The 26,020-nt window shown below is 44.6% G+C and overlaps 1 protein-coding gene across 1 annotated transcript in view; it reads left to right on the forward strand.

Moving 5' to 3' along the window:
* SLC12A2 (solute carrier family 12 member 2) overlaps positions 1-26,020 on the forward strand; it is a 106,821-nt gene that overhangs the window by 20,927 nt on the left and 59,874 nt on the right. Inside the window, exon 3 of the mRNA XM_066603159.1 lies at positions 22,057-22,176. Within this exon, the coding sequence (XP_066459256.1) occupies positions 22,057-22,176 (120 nt within the window). The remainder of the gene's footprint in view (positions 1-22,056; positions 22,177-26,020) is intronic.

Consider the following 26,020-nt stretch of genomic DNA (forward strand, 5'->3'; position numbering starts at 1 on the left):
AGTGAATTACCTAATTGATTGATTTCTAATTTTCTCTCCACATTTTGTCATGACATCCATTTCCTGAGCTGCAAGCTCTTACAGGTCTTCCTGTATTAGTCGGAGGAAGTATTTAGTCTTTTTGACACATTAAACAAACACTGGTCGCTCACAAAATGGGCCTGTTACCTTGGAGAAGGAAACCAATCGCTTTCTTGATAAAATGTAAATCTTAAGATCTACCAAGAAAAAGACAAAAAAAAGTTCCTCCACGACAAGAACCTCAGGTGTATCTAATCATATTGGGTGAAGTTGACTAGTGTTTTTAATGGGACTGCTGACAGACCCTCGCCTCCATCACTACTTCATTCCTTATGTCTTCAGATGAACATTATGACTGTTCTGATAAACTTTTACTTTGCTGCAGTTCCTTCTATACTAATTCCCCCCCATATCATCTAACCATGCAAATAGCACAGAGCCACAACCGATGCAAAGTGCTAGGTAGAAGATGCAAATCCCTTCTTCTACTAGGTTGCTCTGGCCGCCATTTTTTGAGGCTTTGGATGATGGATGTGACAGATTTCTGTAGGCAAACCAATTAAAGGCCCCATGAGCACAAGTTTCCCCCTTAACACCATTATTCTAATGAAGAAGGCATATATTGATACTGGAGCCTGACAGCTTTCCTCCACCCTTATATGAATTCACTGGGATAACATAAGGTAATGGTTTCCTGCTACTCTACAAAGTTCCCACTTGGCAGATACAGATAGGGGCATGTTGAAAGGTGTCAGTGGTGGAAAGTGTTACACTGTTCTCTTTTTTTAGGTTTCATACACTCGTGCACTCTTTGACATTATTTCCTTTTTAAATAATTGTGTTTTTTAATGTTTTTAAATTTTAATTTCAATATATGTATTTTTGACTGCATTTAAAAACTCTGTTCTAAAATGCATCGTTTTACAAACTCCTGTGTGAGACCAGCGCAGCAGGACCCTCCTATTAGAAGATGCAGCACATACAAACAATTAGACCGCAAGGGCGCGGGCGACACCAGGGATGACTCAAAATGCACAGAAAATAACCCGAGGCACATATAAGTGTCATATGTGTTATTTTTACTGAACCTGAATCCCCATTGCAGTTGCTTATGTATACTTATGGTCTGCTCACGGTATTTTGCAGTATATATCGTGCGACCACCGCTGTGTTATTCCAACCTTTGTGTGTAGGTCAGGGCCCGCTGCGTGATTAGACTGCGCACCTTATTCGCTCTGCTCAGTCACCGAACGCTCGGCTGCCCCATGACATGTGCAGCTTTATTTTGGAGTTCGGGGCCAGTAGAAAGCTTGGGTTTACCTTAACTGCAGTTTAACTTTCCCTTCTGCTGGAGATATGATAAGGCATCATGGCATTTCCTGCGCCGTCACCGAGTTCGGCTGTCGGCATTTAGGCTTTGACAAGTACGGACGTGGTGTCTTTGTAGCATTTGTTTTGGGCTTTTGCTTTTAAACACCTCAACCAGAAGTTACCTGGGAGTAAATATATACCCTGTTGCTGGAGGGAAGTTACTTAGATGTTTAGTACTAGGTTTCTTAGATCTATTCCATATCCTCTTGACAATTCTATATTGGCTCAGATTTGGGAATGATTTGGTTTATCTGATGATAAAAATTTGACACAAAAAAGCCCAATTTCTGGCCAACAGATTCTGTAGTGTTGAGTCCTCATTTGCACAATTCTCCACGCTTTGGAAACAGCTTATGCATTTGCTTTCTGTATCGGACAAACTGGTGAATTATACTCAAGCTTTGGGGCCCATGAGTTAACTTCCCCATTGTGCCCACCGTCCCCTCTGTATTAATCTAGTAGAGTGGTCTGGGGTGTGGTGTGTTGGGAGTTCTGTTGTACATTGAGAAGTCCATTTTACTCTCTTTACTTTTTTTTAAAAAAGGATTCCAAAAAGCATAAGAAAAAAACAAACAAAAACACCCCAATGTTCTTAATTCTGTACTGTTTTTTGACAATTTCTAACTACCAACTGCTTTTACCTTTTTGTAGAAGTAGTTTGTAAAGGCTGATATGTGTATGGGTTCACTGAAGTTCTCAGTCACACGTACACCTTTCAGCCATCACATTAAGGCCGGTTTCAGATGAGCATACCACAACAATCTGTAATATGGTGCCATATTTTGGACATTTTACAGAGGACATTACAACCGTATTTCATCAGGATTTGTCTCTGTATTTTTATTTTCTACTGGGCAAATGCTAATTCATATTTGCCCAATAGAAGATAATAGCAGTACGGAGTCAGAAATGCTAAAAATGGGTCATTTTGTGTTCCTAACTAGCTCTATAACTGAAAACACTGAGCAAATACAGAGCTAAAATATGCTCATAGGACACTGTCCTTATGAAGAGGCGGTCCTGTCCCTGATCAGCAGGCCAGCTGCATAGCTTTATAGCGGGGGCCAGCCCCGTTCGCTCTTCTACACTCCTCTGTTCAGCTGCATTTGCGCCTGTAAAATACTGGGCCCTTTTCTACAAATGTTATGGCCGCTTTCAGACGTGTATCCTAACTCTGTATTTGGTCAGTGTTTTGCCCCCTCCATGTTGCAATTCACTTCTATTGGGCAAATATGGAGCTGATCAATGATTTAAATACTGATGGAATACCGTTGTAATTTCATCTGTGACCTGTCGATAATATGGATCTGTATTACAGATGTGCTACAATACGTTTGTCTGAAAATGGCCTAAGGCCTGTGTCACACGGACGTATATGTATTTATGCGCGCATCTTTCCTGAATGGGCATTGTATATTTTGTGCATGCAACAGTTTTTTTTACTGTACTTTTTGCACACGCAAATTGTGCACATTTACACACGTAAAAACGGGCAACGATGCTGTAGGCCGTTGAAATGGTCAATTAGTTTAATTTATTCCATATGTCCTTTCTCCCTGCATGCTGCGTATTTTTTTTCTATTTTCAGTGTACTGTGCATACAAATTTTGCACGCATACCGTGTTTCCCTGAAAATAAGGCACCCCCTGAAATTTGCAAAAGTCCCAAATATAAGGCACCCCCCGATAGTAAGGCATAGTAAAGTGTGCAGGCAAGTAAAGAGGCCTGTCCCCTGCTGCCATGCCCGTTGTCTCCTACCTCCAGATGTATAGGTAGATCTGCAGACAGTCTGCTGTTATCCTGTCCCTGCTGTGCTGTACGAGTGTGCTGTTGTGAGCTCCCCTTGCTGGCTGGAAAAGTCCATACTGTACGTTCTGTTCCTGCTGTACATGTCTGCTGTGATGAGCTCCCCCTGGTGGCCGGAAGCTGCAATACCATCCCTGCTTACAAGTGGTACAGGAACTTCTGTCTGCAGACAGGTACGTTACTTTACAGCCCTTATTTTTTTATGGCTCTGTGTGTGAGTCAGGCACCCTGTGTGATTCTTAAGGCTGGGTTCTCACAGAGCGTATTTCCAGCGGAAATCTCGCAGTTTGGCCACAGCGATAAACAGCGAGATTTCCACTGGGAAAGTGCTGCTTCAAAACCCACAGCGCTCAGCCGCTTGTTTTGAAGCGACCTGGCTGCACGCTTTTCCGTTTCTGTGGCCGGTGAATCCGCATCACAATACCGGCTTCTCCCAGCTTTGCCGTGACAGATTTGCTGTCCCATGTGGACGAGATTTCTGAGAAATTTCGTCCACAAAGCTGGCCAATTGAGGGATTAGCGGCCACAGACAGATTTGCCGCGGCGAAATAAGACACCCCCTGAAAATAAGACGTAGCGCATATTTGGGAGCAAAAATTAATATAAGACGCGTCTTATTTTCTGGGAAACAGGGTAGATACGCTTACGTGATGCTGGATTCACTTCTGTTCATGGCCTTTGGTGCAGATCCATCCAAAAATGCCGGACAGCATAATGGAAGCTGGATGCAACCCGTTAGAGCCGCTTTGGCTCCTTTTTGGCATTGGTTTTCTTGCTCCCCTAATGGGACAGAGATAACGGAGACCCAAATGGAGCTCTTAATGCTCGTGAGAAGGCTGCCTGCCACATGGCATCTCACCCGGGCAGGGGCTGCAGGCCGGTACGTGACTAGATGAAATGTTGAAAGTCTTGTGAGCAGCTGATAACCCTATCGTCTACCTCTTATTCCAATGACATTCAGAATATCCTTAAAAAAAACCCAGACACATAACTAATAAGATCAACAAGTACTTTGTACCTTTTTATGGCAAAGAAGTTAGTCCTTCATTTATCTGTTTGCTTAATGACTTAAAGGCATTACTAAGCAGATGGAAGATACTGCAAACAGGAGTTGGAGGGAACGACCTGGTGAAAGTGCCACAAAGCCAAATCCATTATTTATATTCCATCCATTATTTTCTCTCTGATCTAGTCTAACCCTGGCTGGCATTTAGAAGAAGGCTCAATTTAGATGGAACAATTGGCTGTGTTTTCTAATGATGTATTGTCACATTTCTCTTCTCGTGCCTCAGTGAAAAAAATGGAGTTCTTGTAATGTGCCAAGTGTTATCCTGAAGATTGCTGCTTGTTTCATACAATTTAGCTGTTGCGTTTGAATGCTTAGGCAACACAAAAGCTTTAATGAAGTTATTTAACCAGCTTTGTGCTTGTAATGTAGTTCTGTTTGTATACAGCTGTTTATGTATAAACATATGTGATAGTATAGTAACCTAATAAAACACAACCCAATCGGATGCGAGCACGTCAAACTGTAAGCTCTAAAGTGGATACAATGTATCCACACTGGGACATGTCCGTCCTCCGGTTACTGGGTTTCATTCTCTTGCCGGATTTAGAAACGTTGGCAGCAAACTTTGAGAACTACCTCAGTAGAGCATACTAGTGGGGTGCAATGTACAACTTGGGCCTCGTTATATGGCCACGTTGAGGGTGCTGTAATACAGTAGCGCCTCATTGAAATTTACCCGCACTGGACTTGTCTGCCTCAGTTTTCATACAAAACGTTTTCTATTCAAATTCTATATGACTGGCATAGACAACTTATGGCATGGTCTATCCATACCTTGCTACAGAAATATGGTTCTGTAGAGTGACAGATGGAGTGCCCACGGCTCTGTAAGGCTGTCCCCATGCCAGCTGCGCCTTGTACATGAAGCTTGAGGCCACACTTAGTCTGTCGGACGCTCTGCTCCCAACTTCAGGGCAGATCCAGCAGAAAATTCCAGATGAAAAAGTGAAGCAATCTGCGCTCTTACTTCCAGGAAAATGCCAGGGGGCATAATGGAAGCCCCCATTATTGTCAATGAGGTCCATTCAGTGCTGTCTGATTCCAGCACAGGACAAATCTGTTTGGGCAGGGATTTCGCTTTCCTCCTCCTACAGCGAAGTGGGAAAACATGAGCCCTAACAGAATCCAAATGGTGGCGTGAATGTAACCTTAGGCTAATTTCACATGAAGAGTGTGATATCGGCCTGTGAAACTCAGCCAGATATTGCGCTCACCAATGTACCCCCACAGATCTGAGGCGTCTTTGTGTTTCATGCCGCACATCACTTCAGGGAGTAACGTTACCGGATCGTGGACTGTTTTCAATGGGAAACCTCACATTGCATCGCACTTGCACGCCGTGCATTTTTTTTTTTCTGGCCCTGTTGAAAACAATTGCTGGTGTAAGGGAACACCCAAAAGATAGAACATGCCGCCATTTTTTCCCCACAAGGTGTAGAAAAAAAAATTGTGTGTGTGTGACCCCATTCAAAAGAACGGGGGTTCATATTCGTGCGTTTCGTAACACGCAAATCTCACACGATCGTCTTGGACGTGTAAAAGCGGCTTTAATATAAAATATCTTGTGATCAGTTAGAGCACACCAGCCACTTACTAGCAGCACCTTCAACTTGTCCCTATGTCGGCTCAACCCTCTTATTAGCCATCTGCAGTCACAGGGGTCTCTAGTTAGTGACGTACCCGCGGCAGAACATCTGTCATCAAAGTTACATTTCAGGTCTGGTATTTGCCGGGTTTCCCTAGAGGGTACAGAAGGTCAAAATATAGTGAGACACAAAGACCATTATGTGCAGAGAGCCATCAGGAATTGTATGCAGACTGTCCATGTCTTATTACATGCGGGCTCCAGACTGTCTTCATGGAAGCAGTGTACATGCCTACCACCTTTTGTGCCCGAGTATCCATATGGTCAGTGATGCTCGGCTGTATGAGCTGTCCATATATTAGGATCCATAGGATTCACATGTCAGATTTGTTGCAGAAATATCTTCTTCTCAAAACCGGCTCATAGAGATGTAGCGGGCTTTATCTTAACCGGTATGGTGTAGCGCCACTAACCTAGTGCACCAATGCCATTTGTCTAGCATGCCACTCAAGCTCTTTGTATTGGAGTGCCAAATGGCATAGGGCACTGGCGGGCAGGGTAAAGACTGTTACAACTGCTGCACAAATTTCTGCAAGTATGGTATAGATGTATGAGACAGTCGCAGAGTATACTTTTCACTCCGAATGGCAAATTAAAAGACCATAGATAAAATGACAGAAGTTTGTGGTTTTGTCGGTGTGGATTAAAGTTCTTGTTCATACGTTGTGATAGTTGTCTGCCAAAGTTAACCAGACTAGCCAGTTTAGCCAGCTGTCCTAACCTCAGAAATGTTTATGCCCATTTAAATCTGAGCAGGTTGTATTCAATTTTAGGAATTTGTATCTGCTTCCTTTCTAAAGAGTGGAATTGTTGGGAAAGCATCAGTATTAAATGGCTTTGTGTAGAGCAGAACCTCTGCAGTAATATGGCAGTATAGCTATGGAAACCTCTTCTGCAAGGGGCGTAAGAGAGGAATAGATTTTCCAGCTGCCAGAAGGGGAAGGAAATGGATTTTGTCCAGAGCCCATTCCCAGCAGCACAAATCTGCAGTAGCACTAGGGGGCCTTTTTAACACCAGTTGACAAATTGCTCAGATTCCTGTGATCAGTGAGCATTTGACTCATTGTTGTTCAGTAAAGAAGCATGCACAGACTGAACAACGAACAAATCAACTTTCATCATTCTGTTTATGCATGACTAAAAAAAAACAAGCAACAAATTGGCCAATCTATGGCCGCCTGTCCATGGGCGATGATTTGCTTGTGATAAATCGCCTGCAGATCATGCTCTGTACAGCTTTCCATAGGGTTACTATAGAAAGCACAGCGCCGGCGGCCACAAGCATAGAATCATAGCGATTCTCCACTTGCGGGATTTAAATTGCGGCATGCTGCGATTGCCGCGATTCTCCGCGGTTAGCCTGTCTGATAGGCTCATCTCGGAGACCTGTCAATGCTCTCCCTTCCTCCCCCGTGGCGGAATATCACTGGAATGAACCCTAGCCTGCTCCGTCTCCATTCACCGGACGATGATGGGTCCTGTGTAAAAGTAAAGGAACGATTGCTGTTGGGATGACCGGTTGAGCATCTGCGCTCCACCGGTTGTCCAATGAAAAAGAACCCTAAAGGGCTACTGGGAAAAAAAAGTTCTGAAAAGGCTCTCTGGAGACATCAAATCCATTATGTATTACACTGGAATGGCCATAATGTATTACTACGTTCTGCAGAGAATCTCTGCTTACGGGTATATATTTTAAAAAAGGATTTATTTGTCCAGATGGTGCAAATCAACATGGTGGCACTAAAAGGGCGATTCCCACCTCGGGCCATTGTGGCTGAGGTGAAAACACTGCACAAGGTGGTCTGGATTACAGAAATGGCTATGCAGGCTGTGCTTTGTGGTTTCCATAACTCCCATGGAAGTTGCAGAAACTGCCATTGTTTGTTTTTGTTTTTTTTTGTTTTTGGGAGGGGGGTGGTTGCATCCCAATTTTATGCAATTTTTTTCCCATGTGTGATTTCCATCCATTTTTTTTTCACATGCTTAAAAAAAATGTACATGCTCTGTACTGGGTGATACTCGTAAATGGTTTTTATGGGCCTCATGTTTACATTCGTTAAATCGCACTCGCATCGTGTTTTAATCTGTTTACATTCTTTCTTTTATCGCACCCGTTGACTTGAATTGGCTCCTTTTGACTATTGAATAAAAATGGTACTTGTTGCGTGGGTTTTTTCCTCGCTGTCCATCTGCGTAAATGGCGCACCATATGAGTATTCCCCTTCAAGTCAGTGTGTTCAGTTCCTGTGCAATTTGCCTGTATGAGTACAGCCTCAGTTACTCTGCGGTCTCTGGAGATGCCACCATGTGGCCACGCGGGCAGGAGTGATCGCAGCGCTCCCCTCTGCTACAGCAGGACAGTGCCACTTGTTTAGGCTACATTCACACGGGTGAGCGCGATATCTGGCCGACAAACTGTGTCTAGCGCTCTTGCCAACGTGCGCAAGGCGTTTATAATACAAAGACTCATTGCTTCAGGCGCGTGCTGCACGCTCGTCAGAGGATCACAAGTGTTTCCTATTGATTTCACTGGGAAGCCTCGCACTCGCATGCACATCACATATGATGTGAGCGCCATGCAATGTCTTTTAAGGTCCCATTGAAAAGGATAGGCGAGATGTTCCAAGGGAATGCCAAAACCTAGAACAAGCTGCAGTTTTTATCCTTGGAGCATCATTGTAAGGGGAAAGAATGGAGTTTGTATTCATGCGTCTCGCAACGCGCGAAACTCGTGCTAGAATCGCAACATAGATCTGCAGGAACATGAAGTGTGGAGTTTGTGGAGACACGGGGAACACAACAAGTCTGCTGCTTGGAGCCTTCATGGATGAGCAGGACATAGCCGGGCAGGTTACATTAGCTGCAAGGGCGGACATGGGGGAAACAGGAGAACCCTATAAATGTCTGAGGGGTGTAAATAGGAAACCCTGTAATGACTGTCTTCATTCATCTCACGGCTGCAGTGGATACTGAATGTCTCGATGGTCGTCTTTCCTTTCTTGCATTTAGTGTGAGCTGAGCTCCTTCTCCCACCTCTGACCCATATGGATGCTAATAAGGGCCGTTCTTCCCATTGTGCCTAGTGGTATAGCAGTGTTGTTGGGATGTCCGCAGGAACCTGATCCGCAGGGGGACAATGCTGAGTGATCCTCTTTTCACTGTGATCAGCAGTTGTGACTGGTTACATTGTACATCCCATTGTATGTGGAGCTCTGGCCAATGGAGCTTTGCATTAATGCCCTGGATATTAATAGAGCATTGTTAATCAGGGAGATCGGATTCCTGGAAAACAATACTGTGTTGTGAAAGCGTATTCTGCTATGGAGGGAGCTGTAAAGAATCCAGCAGATGGGCAGTGTGCGGGGCGCTGCTTCATACCACATCGCCGTCCCTCCTAGACACTTGGAGATGGTAGTGTTTATATACAGGCTCCTGAAAACCGGCATGCATCATTCCCAATACTTTGTGTAGCGTCCATGCGTAGGAAATCCAAACTATCCTTCTTGTAAATGGAGTCCGAGACGCTCTCCACAATTATGTAGCCATTCACGCAAAAAAGCAAAATGGCTGATGTCCAAGTTTTGTTCCTCCAGACCAATAGGAAATGGCATGTTATTGGAGCGTGACACTGTAACTTCCTATTGGCTGACCCTTGCTGCCAGCATCCTTTACACTGGATAACCTGCACCTGGCTAGTTCCTGTGTACTTTCATCCAACCATTTTTACTAATGGAAATAGCTCATGACAGATTGAGACTGGAACGGATCTGTCGGCTCAGTATACTACTCCTTGGAACTACCGGGCTGTAGTACTACTAGTAGCCAAACACAAGGTTATGCTGCTGGCCAAGTGCTGCAAGACTACGCTGATGCACCCAGTTTACAGCTAGTGTGAGGAGGCTCTGCCCGGGCCAACTAGTGTGAGGAGGCTCTGCCCGGGCCAACTAGTGTGAGGAGGCTCTGCCCGGGCCAACTAGCGTGAGGAGGCTCTGCCCGGGCCAACTAGCGTGAGGAGGCTCTGCCCGGGCCAACTAGCGTGAGGAGGCTCTGCCCGGGCCAACTAGCGTGAGGAGGCTCTGCCCGGGCCAACTAGCGTGAGGAGGCTCTGCCCGGGCCAACTAGCGTGAGGAGGCTCTGCCCGGGCCAACTAGCGTGAGGAGGCTCTGCCCGGGCCAACTAGCGTGAGGAGGCTCTGCCCGGGCCAACTAGCGTGAGGAGGCTCTGCCCGGGCCAACTAGCGTGAGGAGGCTCTGCCCGGGCCAACTAGCGTGAGGAGGCTCTGCCCGGGCCAACTAGCGTGAGGAGGCTCTGCCCGGGCCAACTAGCGTGAGGAGGCTCTGCCCGGGCCAACTGGTAGTACAAGCTGAAAGATCGGCTTTAAAGACTAAATCTGTTCTACAATGAGATGGACATGAGAGCTTACTCTTTTTATCTCGTTCTGTTTTCTAATAATGAAGGTCATCAGTTGTTTGTCCGACTCTCCAGTACAAATACTGCATCTGTACAGCAAAGTACTATATAGTTACAAGTCTTAAAGGAAATGGACAAGTCCAAAAATGATCTTTTTGTTTTAAAAAAAAAAAAAAAAACTACAAATATTTTATTTAAATTTTTTTTTTTTTTTTACTGTCTTTAATCTTCCACATCCCTATCTATATTCAAGAAAAAGTTTGGGTTTCTTTTTTTTGCAGTTTTCACTGAGCTTTATAATAGTTTAACACTTCCTGTCTTGCAGAGATAACTTTTCAGTAGTCATTTCATTATGATCACAGGCAGGTGATGCTCACAGCTCACCTCCTCCCCCCTCCCTGCACAATGACCCCTGTGGTTCAAAATAGACACCACATAGTCATGTACAGAAAATTAATGTACATTTAAAAAATCTACACTTAAAAATGGATGAAAACAAAAGAAATATTTCCAGTAGCTGGCTCTAAATAATGAAGAGAGATTTCTAGGCGATGCATTCCTATTAAAGGGGTTGTCCAGAGATAGAGAAACATGGCTGCTTTCCAGGGCTATAGAGTCTGAGTCCCATTTTGGTGGAGTTGGTAGACATATTCTGACCTGGGCTTATACAAAATTATCTATATTATAAATTGCTAATTTAAGATGTAGAAGTTAGTGTGATTGTCTTATCATAATGGGGATGAAAAGCCTGATGTTACCATTTTATCCAATAAACTTATCATTTAACAAGCCGTCTTATGAAGGAGTCTGGGACAATTGACTAGTCTGGGTACTGACTCCACAGCACTGCTGCTTTCTTCCAAACACAGCGCCACCCTTCTCCGTGGGTTGTCTGGTATTGCAGCTCAGCTCCCATTCACGAAGCTGCAATACTCCATGCAGCCCTACAAACAAGGGTGGCGTTGCATTTTGAAGGAATTAACCATGTTTGGACAACCCCTTTTAAAGGAAACTTGTCATCAATTCTGAAGCTCATAAGTCCCCGTCACTGTTAACAATGTTGTAATGCACACTTCCACAGTTAATTTGTTAGTCACCTTGAGCAAAGCATACTTTTATATTTTTTTGAGAAATTTTTTTTATAGGTTTCCTGCACTGCATGCAAATTACCCAGAGAGCGGTTCGGTGGGGGGCCGGACCATCTGTGCTGGCCTTCACACCTCCCTAAACACTGCCCCCATCTATACAGTGACGTGGAGACGTCATCCACCAGAGCCCCGGGACCAGCTCATGTACCTGTTGTGGCATATTCATCAGACCCACTGCACATGAAGCCCTAAGCCCCCTCTTGTGGTGCTACCATCAGCAGTGGTGCAGTTGGTGCCGTGTCTCTGTAGAGGTGTTTAGTGGGGCCACACCGCCCACTGGGCCGCTCTCCCGGTAACCTGCATACACCACAGGAAAATTAAAAGCCTTCATTGCCAGGTTATGTCCAAGATGACTAATTAACTGTGGAAATGTGCAAATAGTGGTATTTGAGTGGTTGCACATCTGCATTGGATTACGCTTTCCTGCTCCGTTTGGGGAGCAGAAAAGCGGAATCCCTGCGGCCAAACGTCTGTCTCTCTGGAGTAATTTGACTATAATGGGGGTCCGCCCGCTTTCTGCTTATCTTATGGACGGAAGAAAGGCAATGTATGCAGCTTTTTTTCTTCCAGTATTTTCATCTGTATCTGTGACGGAACTCTGACCGAAGGTTCCAACGCAGATGTGACACCGGCATTAGGGGGTGAAGAGCTTCCAATCTGATGACCGCTCCCCTTTAAAACCTTTTTAGTAGTATCCATGATAATGCAGATACAGATGTAGCAAATGTAAACTTCCACTTAATATATTCGATACAATGATGCAGCAAACTGCTGGGAGCAGGCCATGTTTGCTACTTCTGGAGATAACTTCAACTTTGTGTAAACTCTTCTGCTCCCGGTGTGATGGATCCCGAGCCCCTCTGCTGGGGGATGCTGCTAGAACTTGCTTCCCTCCCCCAAGTCCATTGCGTGAAACAGATCCAGCAGCCTTGTGTCCTTGCCGTGTTGGTCTGACAATGTTATGGTGCCCGGCGAGTGTATATCTTTACATTTAGGGGTTTTATCTTGCAGGCGTAATACTCTGCTGTTTAGAGCCATGACTAAACGCGTTACGGGAATCTGCTCACCTGCACTACTGGGTCTACTGCTATTTGAGATAACAAAAATATATTTTCTCACTCCATGCGTGTTGAGAACTATTAGTGTGTACAGAATAGTAATGAATGTGAAATACACAACTTTTCTGTATTATACTATTATGTGACGTAGTACATATGACTTTCATTGCCAAGAGCAGCAAGCTAGTTAGCGGAAGCTATATATGTAGACAATGTGCAGAATACTTAGACATCAATGGACAACTCCTTTATATCCTAGTCCTATCTATAGTATAGGCTATCAATGATGGATTTATGTGGATGCGCCGATTCGGACCTCCCCACCCCACCCCCCCCCCCTCTCCCCACTGATCCGTTACCAGGCCAATGTACTCGTGCAATGAGCTGATTTCCACCAAAAGTGGACAACCCCGTTCTCATTGCACTGGACAGGCTTGGTATTGCATGCAGAGTTCCCACTTGCTTCTACCTGTAATAACAAGCCTGGCCAGTGCAATGTGAACGGAGTTGTCAGCATCTGGCAGAAATCGGCTTGGTGAGCAGCTGATCAAGGGGGTTCTATTTGACAGACAATAGTAGACCATTGGACTAGCCCTCTTAAGGATGACTTCTGTTCATATATTTATGTGGGTAACCTCTTTGGGCTGTTTTTTTTTTACCATACGATTGACTAATCTGGTTGAAGGTGGGTGGTGTACTTGTGATTTGGCTGCACAAGTGTTACTACTATTTCTATGGCAGATAACGATTTGTGGCTCTTACATGTGAAGCCTTTTGGTGTTCGGCACGGTTTTAATAAAATGACTACATGGTGTATTTTGAATAAAGCAAATCTGGACAATAGATTTGAACTGGATCCCCTTCATTCTGTTTTCAGTGGTGGTTTGTAAAAAGAGAACATGTGTAGCCTGGAGATAAACAACAAAACGCTCTGGAATTCTGTGATATGAAGGTATGGTGCCGCCAGCAGAGTCTACTTATTGAATAACGGCACTGTAATTAGCATTATACGCACTGTTAAAGTGGTCTCATGCAGACCGCCTTTGTACGCCTTATTAGTTGGGTTGGGTCCTACTCACAGGACCCCACTCTGAGCCACAACTGAGAGCTGCTCTGTATGCATGTCTCCTGTTCTGGGGTACCCCAGCTGTCTTTGTGCTTCATGGAAGGCAAATCCTCGTATGGACTGCTGCGGGGAAATGCCTGGCAGTGATTGAACCAATCACAGCCATTCATCAAGTGCTGGCTTTGATTGGCTAAGTGTCAGCCAATCACAGCCTGCGCTTCCAGGCGGTGGGGATTTTTGAATCCTCGGCCAGAAGAGGAAAAGATTACTGCCGGGGACCTGGGGAGAAGATGCGGCCGGCCTGACAGCAAGGGACAGGTGACATATGTGTGGGTTTTTTTTCTTCTGCAGCCAGTGCTTTAATTTTAGCTTTGATAGTAGGATTTTGTACTGTCAAAGTTGCATCGCACCGCACAAAAATCATGTTTCTATGCGATGCAACAGAGAGGAATACTCCATAGGAAACATGGGCGTTAAAAACCTGACAAGTCGCGTGCATATAGCGGGACCCGCGAGGTTTTTGTGTCTGATTGTCGCATGCTACACAATATCGCATGTGTGAAGTAACCCATAGGAAAGCATGGGCTTCTCATAAATGCTATTTTGTAGTATTGTAGCAACGCTACAAAATGGCGCAACTTTGTCGCCCGTGTGAACGAGGCCTTATGGGGAAAGATGCAGTATAACTTATGTACTCAATCACTGATGGGACCGCCCATTGGATCTTTATCTGTATGAGTGTGCAGTCCTAGGTCGCTGTCAATCACTGATGGGACCGCCCATTGGACCTTTATCTGTGTATGAGTGTGCAGTCCTAGGTCGCTGTCAATCACTGATGGGACCGCCCATTGGACCTTTATCTGTGTATGAGTGTGCAGTCCTAGGTCACTGTCAATCACTGATGGGACCGCCCATTGGACCTTTATCTGTGTATGAGTGTGCAGTCCTAGGTCGCCGCCCATTGGACCTCTAAGCTCAGAATGAGCAGGGACATAAATGAAAAAGTTATATAGTTTTATGGGAAACTTCAGTATATCGCTCCGCTACTCCTGCTTTATAACATTCTGGTGGATCAGTGGATTGTATTTTCAATGTGACCAGTTCTGCTTAACATTCCTCCTCAAGGCCTCATGTCCACAGTCTTATTACACCTTTCAGCCATACGCTCTGCCAGCAGAGACTGCATATGGCACTGCGCATGCCCAAGAATCACATGCGCCGTGTTTTTTTTTTTTGTTTTTTTTTCAATTCCTAACTCTACTCGGACCGGGAAGCGTATGAAAACGCTGCCAATACTCAGTGTATTGTGTATGGACAGTGTATCATACACAGCCCATACAAGTGTATAGGGCTCATGCTGTGTACTACGAACGCAGCAAAATGGAGCATGCTGAGCTTTATTTCTCTTGCGTATCAATACGCAGTGTGCATGGAACACTGAAAGTCCGTGGACTTTCCTTAACTCCATTCATCATATGTCACGCGTCCGTGGTATGTGGTGAACACACGGTCGTGGACGTGAGCCCTAAATGTGACTGTTTGTCTTACTGCAACATAAGAGGCCGCAGTCACGTCAATCATTAATTATTAATTTACCATATTCCCTGACTAGCACAATATTGGGGAATTATAGCATAAAATTAGGATTTTTATTTCATGATCCTCTGAAGCGGGTTAATCTTTCTTACAATCCCTGTGCTGTTCTGCATGAGAGCCTCATATTTCCTACCAATAATATAATCTCACAGATCACTGGACTCTTTGATCTCGTTTCTTCATTTCTACATTTTTGAGGTTTTGTTAAATAAACTTCCAATTAAATAGTTATACAAATATCTTATGACCTCGCCCTTACTAAAATAAAAAAATAAAGCTAAAAAGTGCCTCCCCGTTAAATTAAATGGATCCGCTGTGTTATTTTTCTGATTGAATGGGAGCCAACGGAAACCTTTCTGCTTGCTTTCCGTTTTATGAAACCCTAATGAAATCAATTGGGGAAAAAAAAATCTATACTTTTTTTCCAGTTTTATTTCCATTTCCCTCCTCCCAAAAACGAAGCAGCCTTGTATACGTGTATATACATATATAGATACCTCCATGTATATGCGTATAAAATATAGATATCATTTTTTGCAGTTCTACTTTTAAAAAATATAGCCTTGGGGGGGGATTTATATTCTGTCAACCATGACTTTATTTTTCCATCGACCATAGTTGTGTTAGAGCTTGTTTTTTTGCAGGATGTCCTGTAGTCGGTTTGTTTTTTCTGGAGACTGGGTAACCAAAAAAAACCGCCAACCCGACTTTTTGTTTTCTCTGACTATGTTCACAATGCAGTATAAGGGCTTATTCAGACGACCGCATATCAGCTGGGTTTTTACGCCCGGCCGATATACGGTGTCCCTCTGTGCAGGGGGAGGAGGCTGGAAGAGCCAGGAGCAGTGCACCGAGCTCCCGCCCCTCACCACTCTTTGCAATGGGAGGGAAGGGGGGGTCTAAATTCCACTCTCCTTCCCCTGCGCAGAGGGACACTGTATATCGGCCGGGTGTAAAAACTCAGCCGATATACAGTCGTCTGAAGCTGCCCTAAGTGTGCTACTTATATAGACACAACAATACCGAATATGTGCCTTTTGTTTTTTGTTAAAGCTGATCACCTTTTTTTATTTATTTACTTTTTTACCAATCTACACATTTCTGTTTGAGGGTGCCTACCCACTACTGTTACGTTTTCACTGCGAAATTGCAGCATTTTTTTTCTCCAGGTGTCTATGGGACTTGTTAACGCTAAAATCGCAATTTACTGCGAAATCGCGATTTTTGCCGCTTCGCGATTTTAACATTACAAGTCTCATAGACATCTGGAGGAAAAAAAACGCTGCAAATTTCGCAGTGAAAAAGAACTGTAGTGGGTGGGCACCCTTTGTCCCAATAGGAGACTTGAATTCGCATTTGTTTGATAACGCCTGTGGTTTAATTTACTACCATAGTATTACATTAGACTGCCTGTCAGATCACTGTACATCAAGCCACGCCACAGGCATGGCTTCATAGGCAATTTGTAATGGCAGCCCTTGGAGCCTTCAGAACGCCACAGGCTGCCATAGGAACCGAACAGCACCCCTCAATCTAATTGCAGGGAGCTGTGTAGGGCTATGGAACTCCCGATAGGGGCATTGAAATTCCATTGCAGAATGCTCAGTGGGGTTTAAAGGGTTAATAGCTGCAATCAGCACAAGGTCTGAACGTAGCTGTTGCAGGTGAGTGTCGGTTGTCAAACTGCTGACATCCGTATTATATAGAGCGGGATTGGCCCCTTGATCCATTTACACCCTGAACCTCCATGACGTAACTGTACGTCGTGGAGTGTTGAGGGGTCGATATTTTGTCTGTCCCAAACCCTTTAATACTTCTATATGGGGAAACTTTAGATTCTCTCTTATCTTTAAGATGTGACCAGGTTTATCTATTAGACAGAACGGTTATTCAGTTTATCGCTGGATTGTGTAAAACTGAAGGATAATCGTTCGCTGTAAAAGCGGTCATCGATTGATTGATGATGATTTATCGTCTGTTCAGTTTAGACAGACCTGGAAGTCAAACGCTGATCGGCCCCTGTAAACAGGAATCTACGAACGACTGCCTGTTTATACTCTGAGTGGAGGTGGGTGGCCGGAGGAGGTCTCTGGTGCGCTCCCACTACATTCGGTGAATGATGGACTACTGCTCCTCTGTGAAAGCACAGGCATGATAATTGCTGAAAAGGCAAGGGGTCCCATGTAAGAGTTCCCTAAAAAGTGGTCCCATGTAAGAGGACCCGGACAAGAACTCCTGGATAATCTGTCTGCATTGCAAAAACCTTGTAGTTCTATCTGGAGGGTAGTGTGGTTCTACTAAATATAGCGGGATGTCTGGGGGCTGTATGTCTCGGATATGCGTCCTTCGTCGTGTTTTGACTCTCGCGGCTCATTAGTCATATCTGCTTGTGCGCTGCCTGTTTGCTGCTTTGTTTGTTTTTAAAACTAATTTTGTTTCCACAAACCTAGTCGGAAATATGTGAATGATCCTTGAGAACTTTATGCCCCGACTGTGATAATTATACAACCGTTTACATTGAGATTTAGGATACAAATCGGATGGTTATTATTCCTTCCTGTTGAAAACTGCTATTCCTCTCAGCCGTGTCGTAGTCCTCTCTCGACACGCCGAGTACATGGAACATGTGTGGTGCACGTCAGTCCTGTATCAATGACCAGTATACTACAATATCCCACATGGGAAACTAATCCTGCCTAAATTGTTTACATGTCAGCTGTAGAGCCCGGCCAGCAATATGTACGGTAACATGCACTTAGTGTTGGAAGTCTGACCAGAAGAAGCAGCACTGGTGTATGTTCTGTGGGTAGTGATGCTCCTTAAGGCCTCCTTCACACGGGCGACAAAGTCGCGCGATTTTGTAGCTTTACTACAATGCTACAAATCGCATGTATGAGAAGCCCCTGCTTTCCTATGGGTTCCTTCACACATGAGATGTTTTGTAGCATGCTATAAAACGACACACAAACCTCGCAGGTCCGGCGATATGCCCGCAACAGGCGAGGTTTTGTAGCCCATGTTTCTCTATGGAGCCGCCTTCTCTGTTGCATGACACGAAAACGTGGTTTGCATGCGATGCGTTGCAACTTTAACAGTAGTAAATGCTACTGTCAAAGCTATAATCGAAGCCCTAACTACCGGGAAAAACAAACAAACACGTACATCACCTCTCCTGCGCTGTCAGCCTGGTCGCATCTTCTCCCTGGGTCCCAGCACTGATCATCTTATTCTCTTTTGGCCGGGGATTCAAAAATCCCCACCTCCTGGAAGCACTGGCTGTGATTGGATAAGTGTCAGCCAATCACAGCCAGCGCTTCCAGCAGCCGGGGATTTTTTAATCCCCGGCCAGAAGATGAAGATCATCAGTGCCGGACCTGGGAAGAAGATGCAGCGGCGCCCCAGACAGCGCGGAAGAGGTGATGTATACTTTTTTTCTTCCCCCCCCCCCCCCTCCTTTTAGTTATAGCTTATTTTCGGGGTAGGGCTTATATTTCAGCCCCCCCCCCCCCCAAAAAAAAAAAATTCCATGCACGTGATGCTACAAAGTCATGTGATTTTGTAGCGTCACATGCGACTTTGTAGCGCTACAAAATCCGTGGTATTGCTGCGAGAAAATTGCAGCGATATCGCACGGTGCAGCGATGCGATATTGCTGCGATTTTCTCGCAGTGATGCGGTGTCGCCCGTGTGAAGGAGGCCTAAAGCGACTCGCTGGGCCTGGATAAACAAAGATGTCCGAATTGCTTCTCTGACTACCTGATGCACGCTGTATTATTATGTATCATTAGTCTAAGACACTGCACCTGCTTTAATTGACCAGTACTGCTCAGTAGGAGCAGCATGTAGGTTCTTAGACTGCCAATGTATACTAATGCACAGTGTGCATAGTATATATAGTGTATATATAGTATAATCCGCAGCGGATTTTGCCCATAGGGAATCATTGGCCATCCGCGGTCCGTTAAATTGATTTTTGCACGCGCGGATGGCATTTTAAAAGAATTGCATTTTGCACGCGCAGGAGAAAAAACGCAGCATGCTCCATTTTGCCGCGGAACGGCAACATTGCTGTCACATTGATAGCTATGTGTGCGGATATCTGCATGCAAAAAAAGTACCATTTAAAGCAAATCCGCACGGAATCAGCCACAGAAATCCGTGGCAGATTCTGCGCGGATTGTATTTTTCAAGTGGACATGAGGACTTAGAGGGACTGCCTGGACATTGCTTGTCCCCCCAGTGATTCTGTAGCCTGGACTTGTATCATTGCAGCTTATTCATTGTATCCAATCAGTCCATTTAGAAGTAACTGTATTCATGTTTTCCGTATTCCAGCAATGGAGGGCTACTAAGTACAAGGGCATGGTCCTATGATCTAGATGAGAGCACGAGGAGTAGTGATGCCATAGTAAGAATTAGCAGTTATTGAGCCAGAAATTAGGTCAGGTTTCTCAGTAATCGGGTTACTCGGGGTCTCACTTCCTGTAACAAATTAGACCACAAACTCCTAATTCTTCTAACGTCATGAATTCTATAAATACTTTGCTGTATTCCGGCTGCCAGCAAAGAGGGTTAGTTCACATAGTTACAGGGACTTGTCACCTCCGGCATGTGCTTTTGGTAAAGTCTTGTTTTCTTCCTGAAATCCCAATTCTGGGGCATCTTCTCCTGAGAACTCTGCGTTGTGCCGTTCCTGGTATTCCTCCCAGAGCTGTAGAAGTGCCGTGACGAAACGCGCGCGGATCTTACCACGCTGCATCCAAACCTTCTCGTGAGAAAGTGCCTAAAGTTGTCTTTCTGTCACTTCCTTGACAAGCGAGCAGCTAATATACATAACACTAAGGGCTCATGCTCACGACTGTGTTTCACCGCATATCACGCGTGCGTCGCACAGACGAATGATATACAGTAAAGTCAATGGACTTTTAATGATCCATGCACACCGGCATATGGACACTGCGTATCGATTCGCACGAGAAATAGATCGCAGCATGCTCTATTTCTCTGCATTCATATGTAGCGTGAGTCCTATACACTAGTATGAGCTGCGTATGGAAGTGCTGTCCATACGCAATATGTTGCATACGGGAAGTGTTTCCATACGCATACCCGCTCTCAACAGTGCCATAAGCAGTCTCTGCCAACAGACCTAAGGGCTCCTGCAGACGACCATATGCGTAGGTGCGCTCACAACGGCGTGATGTAATTGCGCTATGAAGGGAGCACTCTCGATGGCTATCCATGCATTCTACTGTACTTTTCTACATTGTCGGACTCGTTCACATTGGTGTGGGACGCACCCACGCCTTGATTGAACCGGGTTGGCAGCCTAACTAGTCCCCAGGGGTAATCAATAAACACAGCAAAATTGTGCAGATCAGTGCACCATTACATGTGGGATGGCGCACCCCATAGATCCTATGTGCATAGGGCATGTCACGTATATTTTCGTGAGTGCAAAAGTTGAGCGCAATGACTCAGAATGTGAGTGAGTTCTATTGTCTGCAGTTTGCGCAAGCGATTTTTGTGTGCACAAAATTGCCGTTCTGCAGAAGCCCCATGGATGCATTCACCCGTCGGGCCGTTTTTTTTACCCCAACAACCTGTCTGACATAATTTACCATGGTTTACTGCCTTTATTGGTGTTTACTGCAAATGCCGCGAAACCATGGCAAGAAAGTGGGTGTTTTCCGATGTTTTTTTTTTTTTGTCCCCCCCCCCCCCCCTGCATTCATTGAAGTGTTTTTGCCACATTTGTGCTACAAACTACGTAAAAAATATTGTAAAGAATCGCATATTTTTTTCTGCTGAAAGCTAGAATACTTCGTCTTTTGAACTTTTTTTTTTTTTATCTTGATTGCTTTTTAGTGTCGGTGAAAGATTGTGTTGCCGGGAAGCTACTAGTCCTTGTGGCGATCGGCTATTAGTTGTCGTATCCTCCTCTGTCTATAGATTTTGCAGTTACTGATGTACATATACAGAGGCCTTCACAATGCTTGTTACGTTTGCCTCATCGGTTAGTTTGCTGGAGTTCTACTGGTTGATGGGCAATAAAATATTTTCATATTTTTTTGCTTATGGGGTTAGCGTGTTTCCGTAGCATTGTTAGTACCAAACACGCATGATAATCTGTGGCTAATACATAGGGTGACGCGTGTTGGCAGCACTTCATGTATGTCGGCAGTGCCCGCCTACTTTTTGTTGCTGATGAAAAATTTGCAAGTGTCTGCATGCATTCTGCAAAAACGTGAGTCCCCACCCCCCTTCCCCAAGCCACGCTTGCCAGCTAAAAAAGAAAAGTAAAATTGTGTCCATCCACAACCTGTCAAACTTGCAAGCGGATTTGAATTGCGGATTACGCAATTCGTGGACTATCTGCAGTAAAACACGGGCATTGAAAAATTGCAGTATGCTCTATTTTACCGCGGATTCTGTGCGCAGCGCCTTTATTGAGGTCAATGGATGCGTCCAACCTGCAGCCCATATGTAATGAACATTGCGTCCGGCTGCAGGTACCAGCGTCTTCGCTAAGTGATGGCACAGGAAATACAAAAAAAAGAGATAAACAACAAAAACCTGTTCTGCCGCACATGACTGCCTCTGAGCCTCCGCGGTCATCTCTAATACAGGTTTTTGCCAAACGCAGGGTCACAGACTAAGCTGCATCCATTTTTGTCTTAGGTGTTCTGGAAGAGTTGCTTGCCCAATACCACATCCTTCTATATGGAAGCACGAAGGTCTCATTGGGTCGTTTAATAGTTTTCCCAAAACCAAACGAATTTTTCAGTCTGCAGTTCCTCTTTTGTGTTCAGGAAGACGTTGCAGCTTCTCTTCCACTAATATAGCTATGGCTTTTATGTTTTTAGGAACCATTTGAAGATGGATTTGCCAATGGAGAAGAAGGAACCCCAACAGGCGATGCTGTGACTAATCACGTTGCTGATGGCAAAGGAGTGGTAAAATTCGGCTGGATTAAAGGAGTCTTAGTAAGTTGTTTATTTTTCTCTGATCTTTTAGTCCTTTCAACTGATTCTTACTATTGTGTGTAACCAGAACAACAAATACTGCCTAACTGAGTGACCTAGTATTCTAGGCTGGAAAAAGACAAATGTCCATCCAGTTCAGCCTGTAACTCATGCCCCTTCTATATGGGACAATTCGCCTGAGTGACTGACGCGGTGATGTCCTCACGAGCTCGTCCGCGCGGGCTGCCTGTTTAGACCGCAGGATTCTCACTGAGAATGGCGCAGTTCTCTCTCGCTTGTTGTATAGTGTGTCATATTCCTATGTGAAACACTGAAGGATCAGTGCTTATACCGCCCGACAAGTGATTGAGATGGCAATTTTTATGTCTGCTGAAGCTGAACGACTATCAAGGACCTCCTGTTTCTCGTTCATCGTTCAGTCGTTGGCTGCGTTTAAACTAATTTAATGATTTTTCAGTTTAGCTTGTTTGGATGATAACTGTTAAGTGTAAATGTAGCATAAGTTATGGTGCTTAGTTGGGGTGATGTGGAGTCTGCGCTCACACAGGATCCTGAAAAGAATCAAGCTGGTGTGCGCGATGAATTTGGTGGGGCACTTTGCAGGAATAGGAGACTGTGTGAGTATAAAGAGGTGCCCTAAACTATAAGCACAATAACTTAAGGCCCTTTTACACGCAACGATTATTGCTCAAAATTTGTCTAAAAGCCATCTTTTGAGTGATAATCATTGTGTGTAAATATGCACCCATCATGCACTTACCGTGCACTTTTCGTCCATCACTGACTTCAGGTCCACATTAAATCCTCCTCCCTCAGGATAAGATAAGACGGGCCTCATGCTGTGTTCTCCGCAGGGAGCGCTGATAACATTCTTTAACAGCTGTTAACAGCCGCTGTCCCGCTGAAGAACAATAGTGATGTATTTAGAGAACAGACCACCTGCTGTTCTCTAAATACATGCAATGAAGTACTAAAGGGCAGATTAGCCCATTTGTAGCTAATGCAAAATGATCGCTCAAACTGTCAGTTTCTGATGAATTTTGAGCGATCTGTGTGTAAATGCACCTTTACTTTATATTGCTTAAAGTTGATTTCAGATTTTCTTTTAAATGGTTATTCTCACCTTAAAACCTTTATAAACAAGATATGCCTTAAATGGGTAATAAAAGCAGGACTTAACATCTCTTCCATAGTGGAGTTTCTCCACCCGACCCCATCAATGGTGGTGAAACAGCCACTGTCCATCCCATCAGAATGAATGACACATAGCTGAGCATGTGCATAACTCTCTGCATTCACTTTTCTTATGGGAGTTAAAGTCCAGCAAGCGACCACCTCACCAGGAAATAGATGCAGGTTCCATGTTCTGTGGGTATTCCATCAATATCTGAGGTGGGAATACCTTTTTACGTAAACCTATGTAGGCCAGAAATCTCTGCTTCCTAGTATTTTCAGCATAGTAGATTTCAGCTTATGGATTTGGGGAAATACAAGGTTGTCTCGGGGAAAGCATTGGTGATGCATTGCTAGTATATGTAAACAATGGCCAGTCGGTGGGTTTAGACCACAATGACCTGATTGGCCCACTTTGCTTCTTTTGGGTGGCCATGGGTACTCAAGAGAAAGCCGTGTGAAGCTGGCAGGAGACAAAGTGGTTGGCTTCTTCCACTTTGTTCTAGCAGTTAAACTGTTGTCAGTCAGACATTGGGGGATCATCCTTAGACACAAAAGGGATATCTCTATCTTGAGACAACTCCTTTAAGTAGCAAGTCAAATGTATGGGAAGTTAGGAAACTGAATGAGGAGGGCAACTGTCTGTTCCAGTAGCAAGTACTGTCCTCTACAAGATGTGATGGAAAGACCTGTATTAAATGTCATTTAAGCACAGTAACTTATGTCCCAGAACACGGGGAGACAAACTGGGCGAAGGGATAGGGTGCTAACATGTACTGTATTTTTTGTTCTATAAGACGCACCTCCGTTTTAGTGGGGGAAATGGGGAAAAAATATTTTGAACTCGCCCAGGGACAGCATAGGGTTTGTGCCAGGCGACGGAGCAGAAGAAGCAGCAGAGTCTGAAAAACCGGAGCTCCGTGTCACAGTGGCCATTCGGTGGAGGGAAGAAGCTGATTGGTGGAGGCGGGGGAGCAGCAGTAGTTCCCGCCGGCGCTCACCACCAATCAGCGGTACATATGGACAGCAGTAGGGAGGAGAGAAAACTGTTAACTAATCGCACATTTGTTTGTGCGATCGTGCTAACAAAATCGCAGTCGCTCGTTAGACTCGTGATCGCGCGAAAAATGACGATTGCAACAAATGTTTGCAGATTCGCTCCATAAGACGCAGCGACAGTCGTCTCCCCCTCCCCCCCCGTTTTGGAGGGAAGAAAAGTGCGTCTTATAGATTGAAAAATCTGGTATTTCGTTATTTCCCTGTCTGTGCTGACTTGGGGTGCAAACCTGCCTATTGTTAATGTGGCCAATATGGCGCCCCTCATTGTATATTGGCTGAAGTCAGCCGTGGATATTAGTGTGAATATTGCACCGTTTTAATTCATTGTTTTAAAATCCTAATTGGGATGGATTCTAATTTAGATGTGATTGATCGACCCGGCAGTTTATACCCGGTGCTGATACAGCTGCTTCCTAGTTGTTACCACGACAGGAAGTCTTTCCGTAGCCTCACTGCTCAGGGAACAAGAGAGGGAAGGAGGAGGCGGTGAGACGACTGCTCGCTGCCGCAGGGGGTGATGGGTGAAGTGAAGGCCCTATATAAATTACACTTCCTTTCCCACTGGAGAATTAAAGTGACATGGTTGAACGACAGGATGAAATCTTTAATGTTCGACTACTGCAGTTTCTGACATGTAAAGGAGCCCTTTTAGTACTTAGAGACCCTGTCACCTCTCCGGACATGGCTGTTTTACTAAAGATTTGTGTTTGCCATAACATGTCCATTCTGGAGCATCTTTTCAGATAACTGTATTGTTGTTCTTCTGTTACTTCTCTGAGAAATTTATGAATAAATTTACAAATGGGTGTTACCAGTGCTTATGAGGCTGTGTAGAGACACAAGGGGAATGGTAACACCCAGTTGTCAACTTATGTATATATGTCTCTGAGGAATGACCAAGAAACAGCACAAGAGTTAAGATGTGCCAGAAATACGTGTTCTCATGACCTGATGTATCTGTTACTACACGGAGAAGTCCTCTTTCAAAACCTTGTTCTGTGTGTTAGCACATAACTGAATGTGATGTAAAAAATTAAAATACCCCAGAATCCAGTCACATGGTGGCATATTATGGTATTAGTTTGAGATTTCTTCCTTAATGACCTCTAACCTTAGAGTTCAATTTTATATGCCTTTCTATAACTGTCCAAGAATCTAGAATATTTAGTATTTGGGATTATTCACCCTAGAAAAAAGACAGCTAAGGGGTGACCAAATAACTATGTATAAATACACGAGGGGACAATACAAGGATCTCTCCCAGGATCTGTTTACACCCAGGACCGCGACGGTAACAAGAGGGCATCCGCTACGTCTAGAAGAAAGCAGGTTTCATCACCAAAATAGAAAGGGGTTCTTTACTGTAAGAGCAGTGAGACTGTGGAACTCTCTGCCTGGGGACGTGGTGATGGCAAAATCCATAGAGAAGTTTAAGAGGGGACTAGATGCCTTTCTGGAGCGCTATGATATAGACATTAAATAACCCAAAGTGTTGTTGATCTCAAACATTGATCCGGGGATTCTTCTGGCTGCCATTATAGAGTTGGAAAGGATTTTTTTTCTTCACCAAAATGAGGGTACATTTTTTTTTTTTTGCCTTTCCTGAATCAAC

This window comes from Eleutherodactylus coqui, chromosome 5, assembly GCF_035609145.1.
Source record: "Eleutherodactylus coqui strain aEleCoq1 chromosome 5, aEleCoq1.hap1, whole genome shotgun sequence".
NCBI lineage: Eukaryota > Metazoa > Chordata > Amphibia > Anura > Eleutherodactylidae > Eleutherodactylus > Eleutherodactylus coqui.